This window comes from Hydra viridissima, unplaced genomic scaffold (genome assembly GCF_058129835.1).
Source record: "Hydra viridissima isolate aposymbiotic clone 2 unplaced genomic scaffold, HvirCarnegie_v1 scaffold_9, whole genome shotgun sequence".
Classification (NCBI taxonomy): Eukaryota; Metazoa; Cnidaria; class Hydrozoa; order Anthoathecata; family Hydridae; genus Hydra; species Hydra viridissima.
Window position 1 is genome coordinate 2,731,869 of NW_028324308.1, and position 27,981 is coordinate 2,759,849.

Consider the following 27,981-nt stretch of genomic DNA (forward strand, 5'->3'; position numbering starts at 1 on the left):
TGTTTTTTCTCTCCAAATTTAAGAAGTAAACGAAATGAAAGAAAATCTTTATAGTAATCACATTTGGAATCACTACTAGAATCATCAAATTTATAAACGCTTAAATGATTGACCGTTAAATCGCTTAAATAATGGCAAGATATAAATGGTTCTTGTAAAAATAAGTCTGTACTACTAGATATAAAAAAACTGAGTGAACTGCGTTCCACAAATTCTTAATTTGTAAATCTAAGGAAAAAGGATTTCTTTTTTTTTTTAAAATTATGATGCCTGAGTGCTTTGCTTTAGATTTTGCTGCATTTATTTTTGGAAAATCAAATTACACCTTTAGCCACACAATCTCTTCGCATTCTTGCACGTGATATTTTCAACAAACAAAAATATTTTTTGCAGTTTTAAACGTGTAAAACGTTCTATTTTTTAAACGTGTAAAACGTTCTATTTTTTAAAATAATCTTCAGAAAAACGGCTATTTTGAAAAAATTAGTCTGTCAAAAGTTTGAAAATCAAAACTTTAAAAAAGTTCAAAGTTTTTTCAATTGTTAAACACTTTATAAATCCATAGAAAGTCGTCGAAACTAGTAGTTTCTACTTTTTCAACTCGGTTAAGAATAATTTTATTCCTAATATATTACGAAGTGTCTTCGTAGAGCGCAATGCGCTCTACATAGCCATAAGCTGCTCAGAGTGCAATATTGTACACGCATGCGCAATTATTTTATTATAACAGTGCGATTTATATATTTAACAATAAAGCTGGTTAGATTGGCGGTTAGGGTTAGGCTAAGGGTTAGGGATAGGGATAGGGATAGGGATAGGGATAGGGATAACATCAACAAGAATTAAAAAAAAAAAAAAAAAAAAAATTTAGCGCATGCGTACTATTTTATTGCGCTCCGAGTAGCATATGGCTGCATAGAGCGCATTGCGCATCAAGTAGCAACGGCCAATATATTATTAATCGAAGCTCGAAAAATATTATGGTGCTTTTCGGATTTCTTTAAAAAAGTATCATTTTTTACTTCTATTTTACTTTAAATCACATTTGATTGTATGAATTTTAATGAATTTACGACAAATTTAATGACAATTAAATTTTGACATTTTTGACATTTAAAAGCATGAGTAGCTGTAAAATCATTTTTATCACTTTTCACTGACGTCAGTGACGTGTCTCTAACGGATTCTTTGTTTCTGTAGCAAATTTTTTACTTTCGGATTTTAAGATTTGGATGAGTTTGATGATTTACTACGCAGATAGCTTTAGATTCTGACAGTAACAGTCCGGAATTTAGAACATGAGGCTTATCCTGAAAAATCTTCTTTTTCATCATTATTTAATGATGTCCACTTAGTAAAGAGTAGTGCAAAAGTATCTTTGTTTTAGTTGTATAAAAGATAAAATTTTAGCATTTTTAAGGTTCAAATTGTATCTTCCGTCAGTGATTATCTTTCCAGAATCGCTAATGAGTCTTTCTGAAGCAGCAGAAGTCACTGGAATTCCATATCCAATTCCCTTGCTGCAATTGCCAGGAGCGCGAATTTAGTATGGTAGCCTTTCCACCAAACGATGACGTCCATATCTTGCTTTAATAGCGGACTGGAATTAGTCAAAAAAGTCACAAACTCTATTGTTCTTGGGTGATGGAAAAAATTAGTAATTTTACTAATTTTATTGAATTTGCCTTAATTGTAAAAAAATTTCATTAGTTCAGAACCCTTCAATTTTAATTAAGTAACTTCGTTTAACTACGCAAAAAGCTTTCCTAATTTGTTTCGTTTGGAACGTCATTGTTTCTTAATTACTAGTGTAACTATATCAACAACCACTGATAACAATTTCTCTTCATTACAGATATTGAATAAAAGAAAGAAATTCCAGAAACTAATTTTTTTTTTTTTTTTTAAAAAAAAAAAAAAAAAAAAAAAAAGAAAAAAAAGAAAAAAAAAAATTTTTTTTCTAGTTTATTATAAATTTCATGGTTTGTTTCTTATCGAATAAAAAGGTTTGTAAGAAAGTAAATTTTTACATAAAGACTACTAAAAAAATGTCGAAACGATGCAAAATTGTTAAAATAAATGTTTGAAAAATCGCGGTAATTTATTTAACTGGTCCAAAGTACAATCTAAATATGGTGTAAATATAGCGTATATGTGATCTAAATATGGTGTAAATATAGCGTATAATATGGTGTATATCTAAATACTTGCCAACTCCTGAACCCGGCCCTCTTTGATAACTTTTTTAATATTATTTTTTTATTTTTTATAACTTTTTTAATGTGATAAAACCATTCAGTACTTGTTCACCACAAATTTGTTAAAATCCTTAGAGCTTCTAACAAATTTGCGGCCGACAAATTAATTAAGGAGGAAAAGAACTAATCAATTAATTAGCAATTTAATTAAGGAAATCCACAACTAAATTAAGAAGGCTTTATTTCGAACTTTGATTATTTATCTTTTATATTCTTGGAATTCCTTTGAGATCTTGTTAATCTTTAGGGGTTTCTGTATTTCTTTCTTTCTTTTTTACCTGATTTATTTTTGATTTTTGAGAGGTTTTAAATATATTAAAGATTTTAAAGAGTTTTTTTCAAATTTTCTTGTGGACATTCAGAATCAAAAATTGAAAAGTATCTGGGCACGAGATAGCTATTGGTAAATATTAATTACCTGAAAATGTGTGACATTTAATTTCTATTATAACAGAAAATGTGTGCACTGTGGAGGTGATGAATGTGTTCCGTGTCTGAAATACAGAATTTTTAAAAAAAACTGTCCGGCAATTACGTCACCATACAACGAAATCAAAATAAAAACGAAAAAGCAGAAACTTCGGCTTGCATAAGTTAATTGCGTGGGTTTAAAATAAAACCTAAAAACTATTGCATAAAGCTATATAGTAAAAACAGTATTTGTATAACTGTCTAACGGTTTTCTTTTTTATTTCATATTGCGATATTTTAAACTAAGTGTGTATGGTATTGCTAGCTACATATCTATTATACAAAATATCATATTGTTTATAACATATCTAGAACCATGTAGGTTTATGATAAGAAAAGATGATGTTGAGTAATTCAATATATAAATGTATAATGTATGTATAACCAAATTCTACATTTTTACGTATAAACATTTTTATTGATATATTCTTTTTTCTTTCTTGGCTTCTCTTATTTTGATACAGATTTTCCAAAGAATATTTTGCTTTTTTTTGTTATTTTTTTTGAAGTATGTTAGAAATTTAAAGTGTTATAAAAGATGATGTATTTTAAGCAATTAAAATGGCTAACGTTAATATGCTATCAAATGAGCCTCCAAAGTATGATGAAATTCAACCTGGATTTGTTCCAAATTATGGGCAACAACCTTCCTACCAAAATCCTAATGCACCCAGTTATCCACCACCAGTTCAACCTGGTTACTATGTTCCTCCTGGAAATGTACCTTACCCTCCATCTGGTCAAGGAAATGTAAATATCAACCAGCCTTTATATCCACAAAATACAACTACAACCATTTTAACTCAGCCTCAACTCACTGCTGCTTTTGTTGTTACATTTAATCAGTTACCTGTCAGAATGCAATGTCCATATTGTCAAGCACAAGTTGTTACTACTATAGAGTTTGTGTCTGGTTTATTAGTATGGCTACTGTTTTTGGGGATGTTTTTTTTTGGGTAAGTTAGCTATTTAAAGTACAGGTATAGAAGTACTTTTTAAAACCTTCATACTGACTTCCTTATTCAAAAATCTTTCAAGGCAGGCTTTTTTTATCTTAGATGTTTAAACAGCATTGCATACATGCATACACACACACATACATACACATAGACATACAATATGCATCATCTATGGATTATTGCTATACAATGCTATATAGATGTATTAGTTCTTAACAAATGTTTTGTTATAAACCATATCAGCTCATCTGGAATATTATAGAACCTAAAATACTATGAAACCTTACAGAGCATTTTAGAATAAGCTAAGACCATACTTTGAAGACAGGTCATTTTTGCAGTAAATTCAATTATCAATAGGCAGTAAACAACAGAGTTCATCTAAAAGTGTAAAAGAAACTGGATTTGAGTAAGAAAAACTCTGTTGTTAAATTTCTGTGCTTATATGAAAGAAAAATTAAAGCTTGCAAACTTACTCTAGAGAAGCTTTAATAGAAAAAATATTTTTGCTGAAATATTGTGCTAAATTTTAATTAACTGAATAAGTTATCAAAAAAAATTTAATTAACAGGTAATACTAGATTTTAGTTTAATTAAAATGTTTATTCCTATTTGGTAAAATTGAAGTATGTAATGTTTTTAATGTATGATGTTATTTCTGTGTTAATAAAAGCAATCAGCATTGTTAAAAAGATTTTTAATCAGTCAAACTAAAAAGCTATTCAATTAATACAATGGAGGTTTCATCTCAAGCATATAATAGTTCATCAAGCAGTGAACATGTGTGGTCTTTACTGACAACAAAGTTTTATGAACCTTTGAATTCTGGGGAAATAAACTCTAAATTTTGTTGTTAAATGTGCAAGTTTAAGAATAGAGATATCAGCATTTTACATGAAATTTGAAAAGATTTCACACTGTTCAGGAAGTCTAAGAGTGAAATACATAAAAATAATCTGAAGAAATAAGTGCCAGTTGATATTTTTAGTTGGAAATCTACTTATTCAACTGCCTGTGGAATGAAGCAAAGTTTTTGGAAGAAATTCTTTAATGATCCAAATAAATGAAGATTTATGAAAATATGTAAATTAATTTCAATAAAGAGTTAGAGGCTGTTGAATATTTAGGAATTTATGCAAATATGGAGTTTATAACTCCAAAGTCTTTTCCTGAAATCATGCACAACCTACAACAAAGGATTCATATTGTTTAAAAGATTTTCTGACTTGTCTTAATTAAATGTAATGCAATGAAGAGTAACCAAAAGAGAAGTTTAGATGCAGCAGATATTGTACATGTGTAATGTCAACTAATGTTTATTGGTCTAATGCTATCAGATAATTCATTAGCTGGATTTATCAAAGTTTCAACCATTTGAAGTGTTAAGTTTACTATTGCCATATTTCACATTCTTAGTTCAATTGGATAAAAAAGAAAGAGCAAAAAAGAATCTTAAAAAGGTAACTAGAATTTGTGATGAAAAGTCAGATGAAAAAGTGTTGAACTTAAAAAACAGATTATTAATCTTAATTTTAATAACAGTCCTTTTGCTTGTCATTTAAAACAAGTACCTATGACTGCTAAAAGTTTATAGGATATCTCAAAACTTGTTTTTCTGCAAAAAATTTAAAATATACATTAAACTAGTTAAATTAGTCTGTTTTAAAAAACTTTAATCCTTTGAGAATGAAAAATAATTTCAACCATGATTTAGTTTTGTAACTTACCATTAAAAAAATATTAAAATTAAAATTTCCTCATCAATAATTACTGCATTTAGCAACATGTCTGTAACTTTTGTCAAACCAAGCTATTACCTGGTAATATCTGGCATCAAGCTCTGATACTGAAGAGATTTATAAACTAAGTTAATGATAAAGAGACTGATAAGCTTGTGTTGTAATTGTTTTTATCTATGCAAACCTCTCTTCATGAAAAATAACTTCATTAATAAAGGTAACCATTCAGAACTTAATAGAGAATCAGATGATTTGGAAACTGATTTTTACAGTTTCTTCCTCAAATGTAAAACAACTAAAACCTCCAAGTTTGACTCTCATTCATCGTGACTAACATTAAGTTCCACAAACCTTTTAAATGCTAAGATACATTTGCCATTAATGATTGTTTTTTAAAAGTTCAATACTTTATTGCCACCCTCTACATCTGTAGAATGGTTGTTTTTCAAAGTTTCAAGTATTTTTGAACAAAGATTAGGAATGTGGCTTATAAAAGTTTTGAAAGACAAATATTATTGAATACAAACAACTATTTCAATTAGTTAATAAAGTTATCGATTTTTAAAAAAATACCTTAGTAGCTAAACATTAGTTTAGTGGTTAGAGTTTACCAACATAGTGCAGTAACTAATTGATACATGGTGCAGAACATTTTTTATGTATGATTTGTTTTATTTTTATTGAAGTTTATGTAGTGAGGTTGGAATAAAATATTACATAATTCTAATTTTTGCTTTAAGTTAATCTAAAGCTGTTGTCTTTTTTCTGACTATTCAAAATTATTAATTCTAATTTTTTTAATTTTAATTTCATTTCTTTTATTATTTCAATTTTTTTGATTAACATTTCTTTTTTTTTTTTTAAAAAAAAATTTTAATTTTTAAATTAATATTTCGTTTTTTTTTTAACTAATATTTTAACTTTTCAAAAGATAATTTGTTTTGTTTTTTAACTTGTAAGGTTTTGGATATGTTGCTTTTTTCCTTTCTGTATGGATGGATGCAAAGATGTAATTCACTCGTGCCCAAACTGCAAAAAGGTTATTGGAACTTACAGAAGGATGTGAGGAGGGATACGCTGAGAAGGTTTTGCTACAGTAGAGCGACGTGGTTCAAAATCTTTTTAGCTGTTTTTTAAATGTCGGATTTCTCTTTCAAATTTTGTTTCATGTAAAAAAATTTTTAAATATTTTTTCTTTAGATTTCACTTTTCTTTATACTTTTTTCTTTTTTATTAAAAACTTTTTTATATTACTGAATTTTTCTCTTTGCAGTTACCATATATTTTTGTGTTGCTCTAATTATTGTTGGTTCTATGCAGTAATTTTCTAAGGAAAATACCCTAATGTTAAAAACACTATTATAATGTTACCCAAACCTTTACACTCTCTTGCTAACTTAACCCTACCCTATCCAAATTTAACCGCAAGCTTAATCGTTACCCCGAATTTTAACTTTATTTATAGGGGAATTTTTCTAATACATTGTATACGTCACGAACTGTTATATTGTTGTAAAAAGCATATTATTTGAAGAACTCAGGCTACTTTTTTAGCCGTGATTTACTTTACCTACACAGATTTAATCGTCTTTTTTATGTACTTTTATTAGGCGGGAATTTACTTAACAGGCCGGCTATTTGCTTACGCAGATTTAACGGTTCTTTTTGGCCCAGAAAATTAAAAAATTAACAAAATTCTTTATAATTAAATCGTAATTGTACTTTACGACCATTTTAGCCCACCTTAGCCTACCTTAGGAGGTGCCCTACTTTATTCTTAATTTAGTTTTTAACTTCAGCAAGACCTCCTTCACTTTTTTTTACGAAGGAATTGACAGAAACGATTTGGCTGAAGTTGTTTTTTTTTAGTATTTATGCGTGTGCGTTGCTAGCCTTGTGATTTTCTTATGTTGATATATCCCTGATATCCCTGAATAAGATGCTAAAACCAATCAAAATAACTTAATACCGTAAAACTAAATAGAGTATAAAGTATAGTTGTATATATAATAATAAATTTGAGAACATTTTTATGAAGTGTTTTCAAACGGTGAGTCATTTATTGCCAACCATTAAATACATACATGTATATACATACTTACATATATATGTATGCTCAAAACTCATCAATGTGCAGCTATTTTACATTTTTGCTCCTTAGTTTTTTTAATGCCATTTTCTTTACCGTTAATTTCGACAATTACACTCGTGAGAATGATTAGATTTTTCTTATATGACACCAGGATTTAATCGATAAATACGATTTATTAATTGTATTGAATAATATATCGCATTACTTTTAGAAATTAAGTAATGTCCTCACATATTTTGAAAATCAATTGGATAAACGAGAACCACTACTATCATAGCACCTCTGAATTTATCAACATTCATTTTTATTTAGTAAAAAAATAAATAAACTTACAAATCTATTTTTATGAGTATATTAAAATTTTCATCTCCTGGTTTCTTACCAACATCATTGTTAAAACTTATAACATCACCTACATTAAGATGGTTTTCCACAATAGATAGTGGTGAGATTTTTATCAGTGATATGTCACACTTTATCATTCAACATAAGGTCAGCTACTCTACTAATATTTTTATTATCATCATGTTTCACACCCTTAATGCACCCTTAATACACCTTTCACACCCGTTCTTAATGTTCCACCTGTTGTTATCATCGGATAAACATCAACATAATTTTTTACCTTTTTTACTTATTCTATTGTAAGGAGATAAAAATCTTGCTCATTTTCCTGTTTACATACAACTCTACTAAATATTTTTATCACAGGCTCATGTTATAAAAATCTCAACCGCTTGATGCAAATAAAGATCTCACGTACTTAAATGATGAAATGAATAAGCTTCTTTATAAACTGAATAGCTTCTTTATAAACTGCTAAAATCCTTTAGGATCCTATTGATCAGAACGATTGTTCCCATCAATAGGATCCAAAGGATCTACTGAGTTATAATATAGATGTAAAAACTATAAGGATGTATTATTCTCATTGAATAATCAAAAAATTATTATTAGAAGAAAAAATGTTACAGCAAGAAGATGTTAAAAGACAACAAGGTCAAATGTCACTTTCCTATGTTTTTACAAATCCTTTTTTTTTTACAAATGTTTTTTTGATTGACCCTAATAAAATAGAAAGAAGAAATAATAAAAAAATTGATCCTGAATCTTTTTTAGTGAGCATAAATTATATTGCACTAAGAATAAACCTAAAAAAGTTTGAATTTCCAAAGAAAGATAAAATGTTATGCTTCAAAAATTAAAAAAAAGATAACTGAACCTGTTACTTACACTGTAATAACTAATGATAAAAATGTTGCACAAACGCTTGTTGAGTTTGTAGAGAAAGATATTAAAAATATATGTAAGGCATGCTATCGGAAAAATCTGCCCACCTTTTGCGGTGTGGTAAAGCTAGTTAACGGTCGTTTTTTGAAATTATTTTTTTGTGTGTGGAAGTGTTTGTATAATAGAACATTTTGGCAGAAAAAAATAATTAAAAATATTATTTAGTTTCAAAACGTAAACCGAGCAAACTAAACAAAGATTTTTGATTGTGGACAAACACTTAAAAAATCCAACTTTATCGAATAGAAAGTTAGCGAAATCATTAAAAATATCAAGAAGAACTGTAGATACTGTTCTTAAACGGTTTACAGCACAGAAAACTATTCAGAGAAAACAAGGAAGTGGTCGAAAAAAACGCATTGCAAATCCTAGAGCTCTCGAACGGTTGGAGACTTCATTGGAAGAACATCCTGATTGGTCTGATAGATATCGAGCGAAAAAACTGAAGGTTTCCAATTTTTTTGTACATAAATGGCGACAGAGACTTGGATATCAAAGTTTTAAAGTAGTTAAAATGCCAAATCGAAACGATAAACAAAATTCAACCGCAAAGAGTCGAGCTCGAAAGTTGTATGACAACTTGTTAACAAAACATAATGGATGCATTTTGATGGATGACGAAACTTATGTTAAAATGGATTTTAAACAAATTCCTGGGCAGTGCTGCTATGCTTCTAAAATAAGAGGAAATGTGAGTGATAAATACAAGTATGTAATGACTGATAAATTTTCGAAAAAATTGATGATTTGGCAGCCACTTTGCTTTTGCGGCAAAAAATCGCCAATTCATGTTTGTTTGGGCACAATGAAATCTTCGGAATACGTGAAATGTTGTCTTTCTCGTATAAAACAACTAATTAAAGCTCATAGAAGTACTTCAGTATTGTTTTGGACTGATTTAGCCACAATACATTACTCAAAAGATGCTCAAAAGTTTTACGATCATAATGGAGTGATGTTGGTTCCGAAAAAGATGAATCCTCCAAACTGGCCCGAATTACGTCCTACTGAAAAATATTGGGCCATCATAAAAAAGAAATTGAAACTAAGTGGAAAAACAGTAAAATCAGCTACAGATTTGAAGAAAAAATGGGATTACACTGCTAAAACTTACAAAAATCGCTCTGTCCAGAAACTTATGGGAGGCATCAAAAAGAAAGTCAAAATTTTCTGTAAAACTTAATTTTTTTTTGTTTTTTCCCTATTAATATGTAATCTTTACAGTCTTAATTTTTCAGAAACATTGATTTAAATACATTTAATGTTTCTTACATCCTTTTTTGATTAAGAAAGGTGGGCAGATTTTTCCTTAGTCATGGGAAAATCATGCTTGTGTCTTAGAAGTAGATTTGAAATATCCTAAAGAATCGCGTGATTTACATAATGATTATCCTCTAGCTCCTAAAAGATTACGAATAGGTAATGTTAATAAGCTTGTAATTTAACTAAGAAAAAGAAATATATTGTTCATCCTGATGCTTTAAAAGTATATATAAAATATGGTTAAAAAATGATCCAAATTTATCGAGGAATAAAACTTAATGAAAACTCATGGTTAAAGCAAAATATATAGAATTAAATGCTGACATGAGAGTAAAGGCTAAAAAAGAGTTTGAAAAAGACTTTTACAAACTAATGAACAATTTTGTTTTTTTTTGAAAACTATTAAAGATTTACTACGCAGACAAGAGATAAAATTAAATAACAATAAGTCTAAAGCAAAAAAGATGACTGCTGAAATAAATTATAAATGTGAATAAGAGGGTGTTTCAGATAAGTAAAACCGTAACCGAAATTTGGTTTTCAAGTATCGGCCTGTTCGATTTTGTTTTCAATTTTACTCAAATTTCGGTTCAACTGAGGTTTTACTGAACCAAAGTTTAGGTGCAACCAAAATTTCACAAACACTTCACTAAAAATGTGATTCGAGTTTAAAAATTTGGCGAGTTCGAGTTTAAAAGTTTTTCAATCCCATTTTGTAAAGTAAGTAAAATTTTTCAAATAGTTTGAGTTCAAGTTTTTCAAGTTTCATTTTTATTCAAATATTTCGATCGAGTTTCACAAATTTATCAAGTTTATAAATTTTAAAGTTATTAAACAAACACAGTAATCACTTGAAAATATAAACCAATCCAACATTGAATCGTCATGGTGTTAACAATTCGTTAACATCGTTTTAACACCATGACGATTCAAAAAGTTTGTTGAGCAATGTTAAATGAAAGATAAAAATCGAATAATTTCAAATAATTTATTGGGGGAATTAACATCATAAAAAAAAAAACTTCATGAGAATGTTTTTCTAAACGAATTTTAGAGAACATGATGTAAATTTAAAAAAGCTGAAAAACTTTATTCATAATTATAACGTCATTTGAAAATATTCATATTTAGGTTTTATTCAGTTTTGTGTAGTAGTTGAATAAGATAGCAAAGAGTTGACATTAAACAAGGGGGCGAGTTGTAATCAGAGCGGGGTTGACGCTTTAAGTATGGTTGAAAAATGGTAAAGAGGGCTATTTGCACGCTAATCGGGGTTTTCAGTGACTGGAATCTTGTTGGTTAGACTAGTAGCTTACCAGAATGAGGTAAAGTATCAACTTACTTCGCCAACTTCTATTATTATGACTCTAGTGACGTCAATTATTTTGTGCTCTGGCATATTCAGGGTGGCCAGTTACTTTGTTCATTCAAATTCCCTGACTTTTCCCTGACTTCTCCCTGACTTATTATATTTTTCCTTGAGTTACTTGAACTTTTTTTCCAGTTTAATATCAATAAAGGAAATAACTTTTAAGCTACAAGTCAGAGTTTTTTTGTAGAGAAATCATTTATGTTATACGATCGTATTTTATGCTTCAGCCTTAAAATTTGTAATAAACTTATAAAAAAGCAATAACTACTAATCTAATAATAAAACATCACTAGTCTATATAGCCTTCAACTCAACTTTTTGAAAAATTTGAGTTGTTGATTGTTTTATATACCTTTTTCTACTGTATTAAAACTTAAGGTACTATACTGGGTCTGCTACCAATATATATAATAGATTTGCATATTACCAATTAGGGTTCAGAAAATTTTATAGAAATCTTTAAAAGAATTATCTTAAACTTTCAAAAGAATTAACACACACATATATAAAAATGTTAAAAAGTAAAGATTTAAAAATTTAAAAAAAATGTTTTTTTTTTGTTTTTCAAAAATGATTTATTTTAGATTAAAAATCATTTTTAAATTTAAGGAAGTAAAAATAATTCAAATCTATGTAATCAAAAAAATGTAAATCTGTTCATTCCATTTTGCGTGAAAGCATTTTTATTTTAGCTTTAATCTCGCGTATATCTTCCTGATGATGTTGATTTAGCTTTGTTTTTTTAGCATTTAATTCCTTGATTTTCTGCACAGCTACTCTTTTATCAATACTTTCTTTTTCTTCTTGCATCTGTTCTTCTCTCTTTCGTTTCAATGAATCTTTGTACTGTGAATGAGACATATTTACACTTTTAATCATTGATTTGGTTATTTCAACATTGCAAACTCCACTAACATGGTGAATTCCATCATATACCTGTCTTTGGGCAACTACAGAGCTCTCATGTAAATTTTCTACAAGAACATCTGAATTGATAGAAAACCTACTTTCAACTTGTGCATTTCCATGTGAAAAAGTGAAGACAATTTTGGATACTTCAAATAAGGAACTAAAATTCTGGCATATAAAAGGAATTAAAAAAACATCCAACCTATCTTTATAAACATTATAATTTGTAAACTGTAATCTGTGGATGCCTTTGGCAAGATCAAATAAATCTTGATACTGAATATTGACCTTATCAGCTAATGTGGCATTAATCCATTTAGGTTCGTGAAGGATTGTGAGTAAATCAGTCATTCTTGTAAGTTTATATTTTAAAGGACTTCTCTCCCTCAGTTTATCAACCACTCCGATATACAAACTGGATACAATCACTTCGAAATTGTAACTTTTGATTTTCACTTACTTTTATTTTACAAAGAAGCGAAGAAGTTGCAATACCAAATTTTACTTCTTTTTCGTGACACTTATGCATGGTTAGGTCTATTTTCATTAGCTCAATAATAGATTTTGCCTCATCCAATACATCTTTTTTAATAAAGTTCTGCATGACAGATCTCATTAGTTTTTCTAGTTCTTGGTAAAGGAAAGGTGCTAACGGAGAATCTGACTGAAAAAGTCTTAAGAAAGGCTCTACAATTGAAGCCAAGTACTGAAAAAATGAAATTTTAGCTGGCATCAAAAGATCATTGACAGCGTCAGTAACAATATTTACAGTATAATTGTTTGAAATGCACCATGTACAACATGTAGGCCACATGACCCCATTTCAAGAATAGATGTTTCAAATTTTTTACCGAATTCATCACTGAGTATATCAAAATAACTTCGAATTTACAATTGGTCCATCCATAGATATTTGTAAAATTTTAGCTTGGAGATTTTCATTTAGGACATTTGTAAAACCTTTGTACAAATCATAAGCAGTTGCATGGCCAAGAAACACAGACGAAAAGTATCTTGTAGTCATTTAGTTACGCATCACATCCCAATATCGAATGCAAATATCCATTTGGCCTTTTTGAACAACTTCATTTAAAGATTCATCAAGACATACATGGTTAGAGTTAAAGACAGCTTTTAAAACTAGATCATGAAAATACGGGGCAAGTCCGTGTGTAATGTTATAGGCCACTTTAGTTTTCCCAATAGTCATTTTTTTAGCAATATAACTGTCAGAAAACATACGCTGAAATAGAAGTCCAATTTTGGAACATGATCTGTATGAAAAATGTTGCTGAGTTACGTATAGCGCCCAAAGTATTTCAGAACGTGTTACATCATTTTGAGCCGTAAATAGAGAGAAAGGTGGTACTACTGGGCTGGAAGAAGTTATTGAAACAATTGAAACTAGTTGAGAAGACTTTAGAAATGAATCAGTAATGAAATTGATGAAGCAGATGCTTTTGATTCTGTATTTTTCTGTGACATTTTACTGTTAAAATAATCTAGTACTTTTGGTTGACTTTTTAAAGATATGTTTTTTAAATGCTTGCCACTTTTTTCATGTCTTCTAACTGCCATTATACCCACATTACTTAGAGAAAATGTTTTTCACATACACTACACCTTTTTCATACACTAAGCCTTTGTTTTATCATTGGTTCTCTTTAGCCAACCCCATGATGGATGGAATTCATGATTGATCCAGTCATTGTCAAAATAAATTAGTTTAGACATTATTGTTACTATTTTTTAACTATTTACCTGGAAAAAATCTACACTACATAAACATACAGTTATTAAATATATTATATAGATATAATATATTTAACTCATATAGAAGCACACAGTTAAATAAATTGAATATAAAAATAATTTATTTTAAAAATAAGTTTCAAACTTTAGATAATAATATAATAGCAATCATATTTACTATTTTTATCAGAATTTAAGAGGGTTGTAACTACAATAACAAAAAAAATATTAAAATAAATTAAATTTTTCTTTCCTTCTATGTATTCACCTCTTCAAGGCCAAGGGGGCCATTTCAGTCAAGGAGGCTACTCATTTATTTTTAAATTTAATTTTCCCTGACTTTTAACAAAAAAAGGAAAAACCCCTGACTTTTCCCTGATTTCACTGACTAAAATGCTTTTCCCTGACTTTTCCCTGATTGCCCTGATTTCCAGTTGGCTGGCCACCCTGATATTCGATGCGAATGTTTAACCAGGTCGCAGTTGCAAACAGTTTTCACAACACACGGCCGATACTCAACAATAAATAAAAATTAACGGTCTAAGGTAATAGCAGCCATCACAAAGAGAACCTAGTGCACGAAAAAAGAAACTCAAACGTTAGTTTTGATTGCCTCCGCTACAGCTATATATATAAAAAAATGCAAAGTCATAATGACAAATTCTGCTCATCAATTTTTACAAGGTTATCTGCTTGTTAATTTTTACAAGTTACCGATTTCTATCGTCGATAAAGGTGTGTATATACAGAAAGAAAACATCTTGTTCTATTTGAGGAGTATAAATAAAATTTCTAAAAAATAAACTAAAATAAATTCTAAAACGTTTATAATGGAAAGCAATTCCATAAGCGAGGCGATAAATTTTACAAGCCTATTTTCATTTTTAAGTAAGCAATAATAAAGTTAACGTTTTACTGAATGAAAGGGAAATAAAGCTATCATTTTTATTAAAACATCTTTCTTGTTCTGTTCTAAAAGGATTCGTGTACCTGCAGCACCAAAAATTATAACTACACAATAGAGGTTTTCTTGGCTTAGTCAGAAATATTCATGCTAATACCAGTAACAGGTGCGTCCTTCTTAAGAGAATCACTGTGGCCAACTATTAGTACGGACCATGTGTAACAAGCGACAAATATCTAAAGTAATAGCAACAATAAGAACAAAAAGTCCAAAATGTAAAACGTGTGTCCAAATGGTAGCCGGCAGCGGTTGCTTATCATCAACAATCATATCCGTTTTCTAGAAGTAAAAAAGTATATAGTTGTAAAATTTAAAGTGCAATTCCTGCGTAGAGCGTGTTAATATTAGTATTCTACCCATACTTTTCTATAAATATTTTAAACACGACCCATACATACAGTTATATAAATTATAATATACTACGGTGAAAAAAAAAAAAAAAAAAAATAAAAGATTGACTTTTGATATGAGAAAACCAAAAGTTGTCCCATGATAAAAAAAAATTTAAACAATTTTGTCTCACAAAAAACTTTTTTGAAAAACACATTTTTTGAAGAAAAATATTGTAATAATGCAAAACAATAACACTCTCTTGCACCAAAGTAGAGGCGACAAGTTCCATATCCATCAACTCATTTTCAAACCATGTTACTCAGTAAACCCATAGGATAAATACAATAAAATAGTTACATTTTCGAGGAGACCACTTATCTTTCCTTTTGTTAGTGGATTTCGCAAACCAGGTGATATGATTTCAGAATTGTTCACTAAACGACCTTTTAAGAAGTGCTTTCCTGTTTCATAAATCTCTACTTCAACTAACTTCCCCATCAAGTCAGGGTCACCTTTGATAAGAACCTATTGTTAATACAAACTTAACGTAAATTCCAATATAAAATTGTTAATGAAAGCGTTCAAATTGAACTATGTTAAGTAGCTTTCATTGTTAAAGCTTAAAATTGTTTCACAAAAAACTCTGAACGTTAGATAGGACTTACTTGATCATAGGATTTATTATGGCCTACAAAATGCACTGTGTCTTTGGCAGTTTCTGTTATCAAGATCATTTGGTGTTCTCCTAACTGAAAAAAAGAAGAATTTTTTTGGCTTACACCACAACATGTTTCCAGTAAAGAATGTATACAATGTAAATCAATGGGTCATTAGAAAATATATCTAACCTGATTTTCATATGGAAAATACGATTGAAATATATCTGATATAACACGGGTTCTTCTTTTTACCTTTATATAAAATTTAATTATAAATGTATAAAATTTATCATTACAAATATTTTCATGGCTACAAATAAAATAATGTAGGTAATCCTAAGTATGTATATATATATGTATACAGGGTGCGGCAGCGATTCTCGAACTTTTTAGAACATTTTTCAAAATGAATTTTTTAAAGTACTAAAAAACTTTATTCATGGAATATTAATATGAGAAAAGTTGAAGATAAATACTTTTCCCACCTTAACATTCAATTAGGTTTCCTTTCTTTTTGATCACTACCTCAAGCCTAGGGCAGAAGGACTGGCAGGTACTTATTATACAGTCCCTTGACATTGATTTCCTGGCACGGGTAATTGACGACTTTAGTGGCTTGACACTTGAGTGGGTCTTTTTGCAAGCCTTACTCTCAACTACGCTCCACATACTGTAGTCATAGGGATTCAGGTCAGGGCTGGATGGTGGTCAAAAGTGTTTGGGCCAGAAATTAGCCATATTGTCCTGAAGATATTGCTGGGTGTGATACACAGGCGGTGCTTTGTCACTCTTCTACACAATGAATCCGTAATTACACCTATCTATCACATAGTCAACACTAAAAAGTTTTTTATCTAAGAAAACATTAACTGTTGACGAAGCATGGCTTTTTAGCTGATTCAGAAGTTTCTTTGATCGCTCCAATTGTAAAGTTTTTAGTCTTTCTATCAAAAGTTGACATGAAGGTCGGGCCACACTGACTTTTCCATGTGTTTTCTGTCTGTCCTCTCATCAATATTGAACAATTCTGCTGTCTTTCTAATGGATGCAATAGAAATCTTTTCAACATGCTTTTTAAGCTTTTCTGTGAACTTTTTATCAACTTTTTTGTTTACTGGAGAGGGCATTGGGCTCTCTTAAGCACTGTCACGTTTTTTCACTTTGTAAAATGTAGTCTTAGACACTCCAGAAACACTAACCACTTCACGTGCAGGTAAACCCGCGTGAATCAAATTTAAAGCTTCGGTTCTTTTGGCTTCCATTGTAAAACTTTTAACTAAAATGTTTTTTATTCACAACTTTATTAAAATCTAAGATGGTCATTGAACATTAATCATCAAAACCAAATTGCGGAAGTATTTTATTTACATCACAAAACCTAGCCAAAAATTAGTTCGCAAATCGCTGCCGCAACCTGTATATGTGTGTGTGTGTGTGTGTGTGTGTGTGTGTGTGTGTGTGTGTGTGTGTGTGTGTGTGTGTGTGTGTATATATATATGGATACAAACTTTAATTACCTTAAGGTAAATATTTGTAAATACTTATAAGAAAAAATATGCAACATCTCTGACCTCATCAGTTGGGATTCTTTTCATATTTGCAGCTGGTGTACCAGGTCGAGGGAAAAATTGATTAATAAACAGACTGGGGAACTGGTACTCTTGAACAAGTGCACAGGAATCTGCAAAATCCTTAATTAACAAATACTAATGTTAAATAGAGTTGGTGAACACCTTTGCCTAAACAAAGTTTCATAAAGCAAATGTTAGGTTCTGCCAAACCAGCAAAAAAATTCACCTCTAATGTTTCTGTTGGAAATCCACAAATTATGTCAGTTGCTACAGTTAATCTGGGTACTCTTAAATATACAATATATGCAATATATACACATTTTCCTGCAAGTAAATCCTAAGTTCATAAGATAAAACGAACTAATAAGTCTAAATCAGAGGAAGTATAAGAAATTACATAAAAATTATTTCTTTCATAAATATGTATATTTTGCATTTGAAAATGAACAATTCATGAAAAAGTTGACAAATTTAATATTACTTTTGCGGAAAAGTGACCTCATAATTTGTCATACTAAAAACGTAAAAAAGATTTTCTGCATTTTCTTCTATCATTACATGCTTGCTGTTGTAATCAACAACACAATTCAACAAAAAAATCCCATATTCTGGATGGGTTTTCTGACTCTTAAAACACTGCTATTGGGGCTTGAAGTTTGAATGAAGACCTTCAGTTGATAGTTCACTATTGAGTCCAAGACCTTCATTTTTCTTAGAAATGAACTGCAACACATGGAAGAAGACCAAGTGAAACTTTCGCGTGATGGTAACAGGAAGTTTCATACTTGCGATGTTGTTGTTCAAAACTTACAATGTGCAATTTTAAATATATTAAAAAGAAATATTTCTTTTTAATAAAAAGTTTGTTTTTAGTATTCTTTTGATTCTTTTGCATTTTTTTAGTATTTTTTTTGTTTTTGTTTTGAATTAAAATGTAACCTCTTTAATTTAATTGTAAATTAAACTTTTGCTATTTATACTTTTGAATAGGAACCTTTTTCTGCACCTTTTAACCTGCATGTAACCTGCATGTAGGGAAAAGAATGTAAATGTTATCCAACATGAAAATATTATTAACATTACCTATCTTTTAAAAAATCCACTGTATTTTTAAAATCTTCAATTCTATATTCTCTTTTCATATCGTGAAGCACATTATTAGACCCTGATTGAACAGGTATATGCAAAAATGAATATACACGTGGATGGTTTAGGATTTTTGCCATTTCCTATAACAACAGTGTAAAAATTACAATAAAACAATTTAAGATATATATATATATATATATATATATATATATATATATATATATATATATATATATATATATATATTATATATATATACATACATACATATATATAATGTAAGTGGTGTCATAAGAGCTGCGTAAACATGGACTAAACTAAAAATATTTAAATTGGCTGCACATAAATAAAACAGAAAGCAATTACAATAGCATAAAAATGATAGAATACCACTGACATTCAAATATTCTTTAATGTATGGAGGATTTGTCATTCCAATCCTCATCAAAGCACCAGGAGGAATAACCTCAACCAATTGCCACAGTAGTTCAGGTAGAGTGACACCAATATCTTTTCCATATGCACCAGTATCTTCACTAGTCAACCAAATCTCAACAACACCTTCTAATTAATAAATGAAAACATACCAATCATATACAGAAAAAAATATAACTTATCCATTTCTATTTTTATTGTAGTATTATTTATGGTTTGCACTTTAGTGTCAAACATTTTAATTCAAATTCAGTTTTGGATACTGGTTAACATAAAAAAAAGAACTCCAAATCAGGAATTACTTAATATGTTGAAAATTTGAAGATAAAATTGTAATAAAAGAAAATTTCATTTTGGTGAAAAACTTAATAGAATTCCATTTTTAGTTGGAAAATTTCTAAACTCCTTGAATGATTATGTAAATATTTAATTGACTTTCTTTAAAAAATATCTAATAAATAAAAATTTAAACAAACTAACCTTCAAATGATTGCTTAGCTCTTGCTACAATTTCTTCTGGTGGGTATGAACCTAATTCTCCACGAGCATGTTTTGTTTTGCAATATGTGCATTGGTTTAGGCAACTAAATTTAAATCAAAAGAAAAAAACTGAGTATGAAAAAAGATTTACATATTATTTTTAAAATCTTTTTTTATTGTAAAGCTATTATAAGTTTGAATTAATTTACTTTGAAACTATTATCTTCCGTTTTCGAAAAAAGAGACAATAAATAAGATAAAAGTGCAAACAACATGCATTCCAAAAATTAAATTAGAATCAAGCAAGTGAGTGTCTTTTATCATGGAGCAAAATGATCTATTAAAATAATAATTTATTAGAGCATTAAGACACTCTTAATGTAGTCAATGTTTGAAAACGCTTTTGCTATTAAACAATTTTTATTTTCAATATTTTTACTCTCATATTATTTCAAAGTTTAGAGTAATATGAAATTTGACTTAGATAATAGCTTTAAATGATGTTATTTGATTTTTTGTGTGACTTGATTAACTGAAACTTTTCAGTAAATTCTTCTGTTAGTTCACCTTCAGTTTTATAGAACTGATGAAAGTTGACTAACAAAGGCAAGAACAGAATATACATCTTCTATACAGCATTTTTTTTGGCTTATCCCATTTAATATTATGTAATAAATTAATTAAAAATGCTAAGTTATGTTTAACAAATTTCTAGTTAAGTTTCTAATTAAAATTTTAGTTAAACTTAGTTAATTTTAATTTATTTTACTCTTTTAGTTTAATTATTTGTTTTAGTTTAATTTAGTTAATTTTAACAATAATTTTAAATTTAGTTAATTTTAGTTAAAAATTTCTAGTTAAATTCCTAGTTAATTTAGCAAAGTTATTTGTGAAAATCTGAAAAATTTTACAACAATTTTAGTTACTTGAAGATAAAAGCTTCTATTCCCTACACCCGGTTTCTAAACACCTGGTTTCACTCCTTGGGATTTTTAACATATTTTTTTAACATATTGAATGTATTTAATTTCGCTGTAATGTACCATGATGAATACATTTATTTTGTAAACATAACCAAAATATAATTTCATTCAGAAAACAAGTATATGAATGAAAGATTGAATAAGATTTACAAACGTAAGTTAAATTTTAAAAATTTTGAACTTCATATTGATTACTCAACTCGCTCAACAAATGTACTCAAAAATAAACTTACAATTAATAAATTATCAGAAATACACATTTTTCTATTTTTCAAATTTCATTGTTTGCAAAATGTATTAAAATTACAAGAGTTAATAAATCTTATTGGAAAAACAATAAAACATTTTAAATTTTATTTCAACAAAACAATTTTTCAATAATGTTTAACTATTTAATGATTACCCTGTGTTAATTGCAATAATCTCAATGAGTGGATTTTTTCTGATTTTTGGAAGATTCAAAGGTGCCCCACCAATCTTTTTACCAAAAAGTTTTTTTTTGCCAAGAAGACGCACCGTGTGTCCTAAAAATAATTACTTAAGTCATAATTAATAAATTTTAAACAAAAAATAACTCTCAAAGATTATTATTCAACAAATACAAAATTGTAATATAATTTTTACAACTATAGAACATGATTGCTACTATTTTTAAATTCCTCTATATTTACTAACAATTTTACCTTTGAGTGTCTCTTCTACAACTTCAACAACACGATCAATCTGCTGGACCTAATCAAACAAAAAACTAATGTATATAAAAACAAAAGACAGAGAAATAGACAAATGGGAAGGAGTGTCAATTTAGTAAATGTGAAATAAAACTTTTAAAACTAACAAAAAATATTTCATACTCCCACAACACTGAGGCCTTTCATGAACTCTCCTCTGGGTTGCCCTTGAGGTACACAACCTGCAAGAACCACATACTTTTTAAGATCTTGAGCTTTCTTAATCTCATTTTTAAAACTTTCTTCAGCAGGATTCTTCACAGTACAACTATTTAATAACCACAAATCTGCATTTAGAGGATCATCTATAAATTAAATAAATGGGTAATAACCGAAAGTCTGGATTTAAAGATCTTTTAAAGATTAAATAAACCTGTAATAACCACAAGTCTGCATTTAGAGGATTTTCTAAAAATTTATTAAACTTGTAATTATATATTCGAAAGAAATAATTTATAGTGGTATGTTGTCTTTGTTCAAGCTAATCCAATTGTAAATGGGTGGGGTAAATCTTTTGAGTTGATTGTTGAACTAGTTATAATTTTATTTGACGAATTTCAGATTGATGAAAAAAATTCAAAATTTAGTTGAAAAGGCAAAATATTGCAAAGGAAACTTCCATTCAATGTCAAATACATCAGTTTAAACACCGGCCATGACAGTATTTACTCATAGATGTTGACTATAAAAAAAAACAACTATTGACTGAAATTTCATTTTATGGAACAAATTATATTAATATTAGTTAAGAGATTGTGTCTAATAAGAAACTTAGCAAAAAATTAAACCAAACAGGTACAATTGAAGAAAAAAATAAAGAAACTGTAGATTAGATTAACAAAAGCCTTACTAGTTGTAATCCTATATCCATATGCAGCTAAAAGTCCAGCCATGTATTCAGAATCACTGTTGTTATGTGTACATCCCCATGTTTTGATGTAGATACGCTGTGTACCAGGTATAATGCTGTCTGCAATTGGCTGCTCATCATCTATGACATCAGATACTTTTGTATTGACTCTTTGATGAACCCGAGCAGTAACAAGACTGCGATTGTTAACTCGTTCATCAGGAGTAAGGTCTTCAGGTTGAAATATGTCTTCAATATCATCAAGATTTTCATCACAAGATGACGGAATGGTTACTGGTACTGGCATTTTACTTGACTAAAATATTGAAATAAGCTCAACTTATTAGTTTCAGCCCACAAACCATTCACATTCCATTCCACAAATAAAAATCTGAATCAGCTATTACAATAACAAAAAATTCAAAAAATCATTTTTTTTAATGCTAAAAAATGAATGTAATTTTATCTTAGTATAAAGCATAATTACTTTTATTTCTGATTTTAATCAGAGTGATTGAAATATATTATAAATAGAAACTATAAAAAGACGATTCAATAACAAAGAATTGCAAGCATAAATTATACTGGGATAGTGTGACCAATAACAAGAATAACTTAATTTAAATGTTAAATATTTTAATTTAAACCATGCAAACAAGTCTCTAGAAAGAACTAATTTATTTCCAGAAATACTAAGTCTATAAATTAAGAAATAAAGTTTAAAATATTAAAAATCAGTTTCTTTAAATACAATCGAATAATTTACAATACAATCTTGCTAAAAACAAAATGTTCATAAAGCAAAAAATTAAATACTAAATCATTTCTATGAGAAGAATAACACGCTCTGTACACAAATGAAAAATACCAGAAAAGGATTCAAAGCAACATTACAATGATTTTGTTGGTAAACGGGTTCTTTTTTTTAATCTTAAAAATTCTGAATCTCAAAAAAGACTCCCAAAAATATATTATTTAATTATTGCTGATATTTACAAAAGAACAGAGACAACATATAAGCCTCAAACAACCAAAATAAACAAGTGTTACACATAAAACAATCGAACTTTCGAAGTGCTGACCAGTAAATCATCATCAAAGAACTTTGTTTCAATCACAACATTTCCACTAAAATGAAAAATTTCATTAAAAAGATTTAATTTCACACTTTGTTTATCTTAACATGAATGAAGTTTTATATCCACAATATCATTCAACTTTTGGTATAAAGAACTGAGTAAACTATTTATTCAATGGGGATTTTATAACTTTTTATATTTTTTAGTTTTTTTTTAAACAGTTTTTTAATTAAGAACTTGTATACTTTGTAAAATCTATATATATATTTAAGAATGATATAAAATATTACTTTCATATGGTAAATTATTCTTTTAGTTTTGTTAGTATTTTTTCACCAGAACATAATACCCTTAAAGGCAGCCATGGTATACTTTGATGAATAACATAAGTTACCTTTTTTGTTACAAGGTTAAATGTTTTTTGAAATATCAACAGCTGTTAAGCTTAAAATTCTTTGTAAAAGAGCTTAACTTGCAAATCAGTGAATATAGATACAAGAGATATATCATTTAAAAAATGAATAATAAGGCAACTTTGATATTTTCTGCATTATTTGTATAATGAAAATCAGTATTGTTTGGTTCTGGACCTTTGGTTTGATACACACTGTTAAAAAAATAATTTGAAATTCTTGGCAAACAGGCTTTTAGTCAGTTGGCAAGAATTTCAAATTATTTTTTTGGCAAACTTTGAAATTCTTGGCAAACAGGCGTTTAGTCAGTTTTAGCCTTATGCAGTAAATGAGACAATCCTGATTTGAATGTTGTTTTGCCTTGTTGGGTAAAGTAAGTTTTTTAAGTTTCACTCTTTGCTTTCCATTAATAAAAATGCTGCTTTGCATAGACCAAATTTAAAAATAACTAAAAGGAATCAAATTATATATTCTGTTCTGTACAACTTAGACTCAACCAGGCTAACTCTGGCTTTAAAGATTCATTTGATGTGTGCCCCAAATGAAGATGGTAGACTTTTTTCTACTTTCTGGTGTAAAGTGTGTGCTTGTATTATTGAAAGAAAATGGCTTATACAGTTGACACAAAACAATTTTTTATGCTTTTCTTGTTGGGTATTTAAGAATATAACTCCCACCCATAAAAGGTATCAAACTGAGGTTCAACTTCAAAAACTATAGAAAAACAACATTTAAAATAGAGCAACATGATAAAAAAAAAAAAGGAAAGTACTTTGGGCTTAGGAAGGAATTAATTTTGACAAAATCTGGGGCTGATTAAATTGTCGTTGCTAAGTTGATGAAGTCTCAGAAAATAAAAAATATAGACGAACCCAGACTGGATTTTTATTTACTCTGACAGTAAAATGCAGTCAGAGAATCCCAGCTTATTAAAAAAGTGATATTTTGCACAATTCTATGAATACCTTAATACATTTGCAGGCATCATCTGGTTAGAAGGTGCTGCTTCTATTAATGATTGCCATGTGTTAGTTGAATCAGGTATAACAAAACCAAAGTCAAAAAACCATTCTAAAAAAATGTTCACTTTCAACTTAAAGTTGCTAAACAATTAAAAAGAAATTTTTAAAATAAGATTCATAAATAAGTTCTAGACACTGACCTTCTAAACATTTTCCTTTGAACAAAACTCTCTGCTCTAATTTAAAACGGTTTAGCTGCTCCTTTGAAGAGAAGTTGATTTCACGAGACACAGCTTTGCACTTAAGAATTTTTTTAGGCACACGAGCTGAAAGATATTAGAAGATTTAATATCTTTTTTCTATGCAAAAAATAGATGAATGAAAAGAGATTTTTATTTTTTTACAAGTGAAAATTGAAATTTTCAATCTTGATTTTTTAAACCTTAATTTTATTTAATAATTAAAAGTGATCAGTAATAAATGACAGTATTAATAATAAAAGAAATAATACTAATAGTGATGATGATGATGATGATGATGATGATGATGATGATGATGATGATGATGATGATGACAAAAAAAAATTTTAAAATGTAAGTAAAATTTCATGTTTCTAAAGTAAATTTGACAGCTTTACATAAACTTATTTAGCAACTGTAATTAATTTAGTAACTGTAATTCCAAATTTGTAACTGACTTCAAAATAATTATAGAAACTTGAAATTATAAATTGAATTTTAAAACTTCTAAAGTCAAGACAAAGACAAAATCCAAATCCAGCACCAAGTCCAAGGATAAGATCAACACCAGAGGGTCAATCTCAAAAACCATCTTTAGGGCTAGAGCCTCCACCCTTGATGACAAAGCTAGCAAAAATTTGTCTAAGGGGCTACATTTCTAATATCAGCAAATTAAGTTTTACAGCCTGTTAGTTTATATACTGAAAAAGAGATTTAATAAGTTAATCAAACCTTCATGTTCACATCCTGCCTCTGACCTAATTAATAAAAGAAAAGTTCTCAAAATCAAAGTTTAAAAATCAAACCCTAAAGACTAATTTTAAGTAGAAGAAAACAATTACTAAAAACTTAAAAAAGAAAAAAACAAAAAAAGCAAACAAAAAAGCAAAAAAAACATAAACCAGTACAAAAACCAGTAACAAAGATAACAAAAAATACTAACAAATCATCTGTGCCTTGCCACATAATTTTTCCTGTTTCAGCATCTCTTAAGTTCATCCAGTTACTAATTATGCAACAGTTAAGAAATTTCCTTCTCTTACTTTTCAAACTTAAATATCGCTGAATTTTTTTCTTTTTATTATTATTTCATATACTTTATATTGATGGGTATGAAGTATCTGAATTTGACAAGAGTAAATATTCTTTTATCAGTTTTTAAAGTGAATTATATGAAAAGATACAGTCTAAAACCTTCAAGTATTTTTTCAGCTCTGCTCTCTCTACTCATTTTATTTTCTATAGTTAAACACATATATTAAAAACAGAAAACTCTAATTTATATTTAGATAAATCAAAACAACAAAGTTATGAATACATTGTTTAGCTTAGTTATATAAACACAAGATTTTAATATATATTTATACCTTTATCATTAGACCAAATGTGTTGTCAAACTACATGAAATAATTTTAAAATTTTTACAAAAATAGAATTGAATATTTATTGATTTAAAAAATTCAATACAATAGACCCTATTTCGGTATCTTTTTTGCTTTAGCTTTAACTGATAGTAAAATACCATTCATCATAAGTGTTATTTTTGAAAAATTTTAAAATAAAATTTGAAATCAATTTGTTTTAGAATCATAATATTTTATCCTACAGACAGCTGATGTAAAGTAGTTTTTTTTTTATTGTCATTCACTCATTTTGTTTTTTTCCTCGAGGGAACCCTAAACTATATCACAACTAACATATTTGGATCTTCGCAACGCATATTTGAACAAGAAGCCTGATCGGAACTGATTGGAATGTGAATTATATACTCCTTCCATATTTATTTATTTCCTTCCTTATTTAACACCCGTCAATTTAATTTTTAGTCTGGTTCGGCATCATTGATTAATATTTCTTCAACATAACTAATTTAAAATGCTTTATGCAAAAACGTTTGCTTTTGTATAAAAAAATTATTCATTTTCTTTAAATACCTCTGGTTATGAATTTAAATCAGTCTTTTGACAAGAAAATTATTTAAAACAAATAACTAGTGATACAGAGTATATACATAAGTTTAAAAATTTTATGGACTTTCTCGTAATAGCCCTTAAATATAGTCACCCTCTCATACTCTCATTTTTTTGATAATGACGTTCAAAGTCCATCACGAGTGAATGAGACGTTTTCATCTTGTTTTTTCGAATAGGTTCTCATGCTACCTTTAAATTTGCTCTTAGTATGAAACAGAAAGCCTAAGGGAAGTTCTGGAACTCATGAGTTTAAAGTCATCAAGCATTGCTCTAAGCTCTTTGTAATAATCTGCTCTGTTGTTTCTGAGAAAACGATGAACTGTTTGTAAGCTTATCTAGACCTGCCCTTTCGTGATTATTAAGCAGCCCTATGAATCATTCACTGGCCATTTTCTTTATTTTTTCCCTAACAAATATACTTCCAGCTTGTACTTTGTTTCCAGAAAAAAAGTTTTTGACAAATAATTTTTAATAAATTGCTTTATAATTTATCCAACAGACGTGTTTACATGCAACAGACGTGTTTACATGCAACAGACGTGTTTACATGCAACAGAAGTGTTTAGGCTCCACAATCAGTTTTCTTTTGATTTAATTAGCGATATGGTGGCACTATTAGTTTCTGCTACAGAAACTTTTAGTGTTACAATTTTAGATATTATAAACCAGAGGTGCCCAACTCAAATCGTTTGGTGGCCAAAACAAAATGTCACTGAGGTGAGGACGCACATATAAAAATAAAACAAAAAACTACTCAAGATATTTTTTCATTTTACAATGTGAAACTTGTTTTGCATTTTGCTTGAAATTATTTTAGTGTAAACGGATAATTTAGTCAACATCATAGCTAATTGGATAATTTAGTCGACATGTTACGACATTTTTGTTTTTACCAAGTTTAAATTCAAAAAAATAAAAAGTTGATTCTCAGCGAAAAGTAGTTCCAAATGCACAATTCGAATCATTTTGAGTTTAGAAATTTATCTTGGAGGACATATTTCGAATGAAATTCAGTCTTATACCCTACATAAAGGCATTTGAACTCGATGTTTGATTGCAATTCTATAAGCTTGTTTCGTAAATTTGGAGGAGCTGACTCCAACTCTGCATGGGAT

The 27,981-nt window shown here is 28.6% G+C and overlaps 3 protein-coding genes and 1 pseudogene across 3 annotated transcripts; 1 reads left to right on the top strand and 3 right to left on the bottom strand.

The window, feature by feature from the left end:
* Positions 1-3,233: 3,233 nt before the first annotated feature.
* On the top strand, positions 3,234-7,006 carry LOC145185743 (lipopolysaccharide-induced tumor necrosis factor-alpha factor homolog). Its single transcript, XM_090098570.1, has 2 exons — positions 3,234-3,685; positions 6,388-7,006. The coding sequence occupies exons 1-2, from the start codon at positions 3,291-3,293 to the stop codon at positions 6,491-6,493; spliced, it is 501 nt and encodes a 166-aa protein (XP_089954696.1). The 5' UTR covers positions 3,234-3,290; the 3' UTR covers positions 6,494-7,006.
* Positions 7,007-12,101: 5,095 nt separating this feature from the next.
* Positions 12,102-13,931, bottom strand: LOC149883600 (uncharacterized; annotated as a pseudogene).
* Positions 13,932-14,753: 822 nt separating this feature from the next.
* Positions 14,754-22,640, bottom strand: LOC145185469 (threonylcarbamoyladenosine tRNA methylthiotransferase-like). Its single transcript, XM_090097196.1, has 13 exons — positions 22,201-22,640; positions 21,474-21,655; positions 21,303-21,351; positions 21,023-21,143; positions 19,637-19,740; positions 19,119-19,285; positions 18,716-18,861; positions 17,859-17,919; positions 17,633-17,752; positions 16,251-16,313; positions 16,068-16,151; positions 15,760-15,927; positions 14,754-15,348 (listed from the first exon to the last, which is right to left on the bottom strand). Exons 1-13 carry the CDS (start codon positions 22,505-22,507, stop codon positions 15,196-15,198), a joined length of 1,725 nt encoding a protein of 574 aa, XP_089953322.1. The 5' UTR covers positions 22,508-22,640; the 3' UTR covers positions 14,754-15,195.
* Positions 22,641-22,859: 219 nt separating this feature from the next.
* On the bottom strand, positions 22,860-26,530 carry LOC145185527 (retinal rod rhodopsin-sensitive cGMP 3',5'-cyclic phosphodiesterase subunit delta-like). The gene is made up of 7 exons (XM_090097197.1): positions 26,261-26,530; positions 26,078-26,132; positions 25,837-25,899; positions 25,626-25,651; positions 24,855-24,980; positions 24,658-24,763; positions 22,860-23,328 (listed from the first exon to the last, which is right to left on the bottom strand). The coding sequence occupies exons 2-7, from the start codon at positions 26,122-26,124 to the stop codon at positions 23,247-23,249; spliced, it is 450 nt and encodes a 149-aa protein (XP_089953323.1). The 5' UTR covers positions 26,125-26,132; positions 26,261-26,530; the 3' UTR covers positions 22,860-23,246.
* Between the last annotated feature and the right edge of the window lie 1,451 nt (positions 26,531-27,981).

Excerpts from the sequence above, each read along its gene's own strand:
- LOC145185469 (XM_090097196.1), bottom strand. The coding sequence starts at position 22,507 with ATGCCAGTACCAGTAACCATTCCGTCATCTTGTGATGAAAATCTTGAT. Across the intron at positions 19,286-19,636 it reads AGCTAAGCAATCATTTGAAG|AAGGTGTTGTTGAGATTTGG; the intron begins GTTAGTTTGTTT and ends TTTATTAATTAG. Across the intron at positions 16,314-17,632 it reads AAAGAATCCCAACTGATGAG|GTAAAAAGAAGAACCCGTGT; the intron begins GTCAGAGATGTT and ends TTTTATATAAAG.
- LOC145185743 (XM_090098570.1), top strand. The coding sequence starts at position 3,291 with ATGGCTAACGTTAATATGCTATCAAATGAGCCTCCAAAGTATGATGAA. Across the intron at positions 3,686-6,387 it reads TTGGGGATGTTTTTTTTTGG|GTTTTGGATATGTTGCTTTT; the intron begins GTAAGTTAGCTA and ends TTAACTTGTAAG.
- LOC145185527 (XM_090097197.1), bottom strand. The coding sequence starts at position 26,124 with ATGAGTAGAGAGAGCAGAGCTGAAAAAATACTTGAAGGTTTTAGACT. Across the intron at positions 25,652-25,836 it reads TGGCAAGGCACAGATGATTT|GTCAGAGGCAGGATGTGAAC; the intron begins GTTAGTATTTTT and ends TTTATTAATTAG. Across the intron at positions 24,981-25,625 it reads GGCAGGATGTGAACATGAAG|CTCGTGTGCCTAAAAAAATT; the intron begins GTTTGATTAACT and ends AATATCTTTCAG.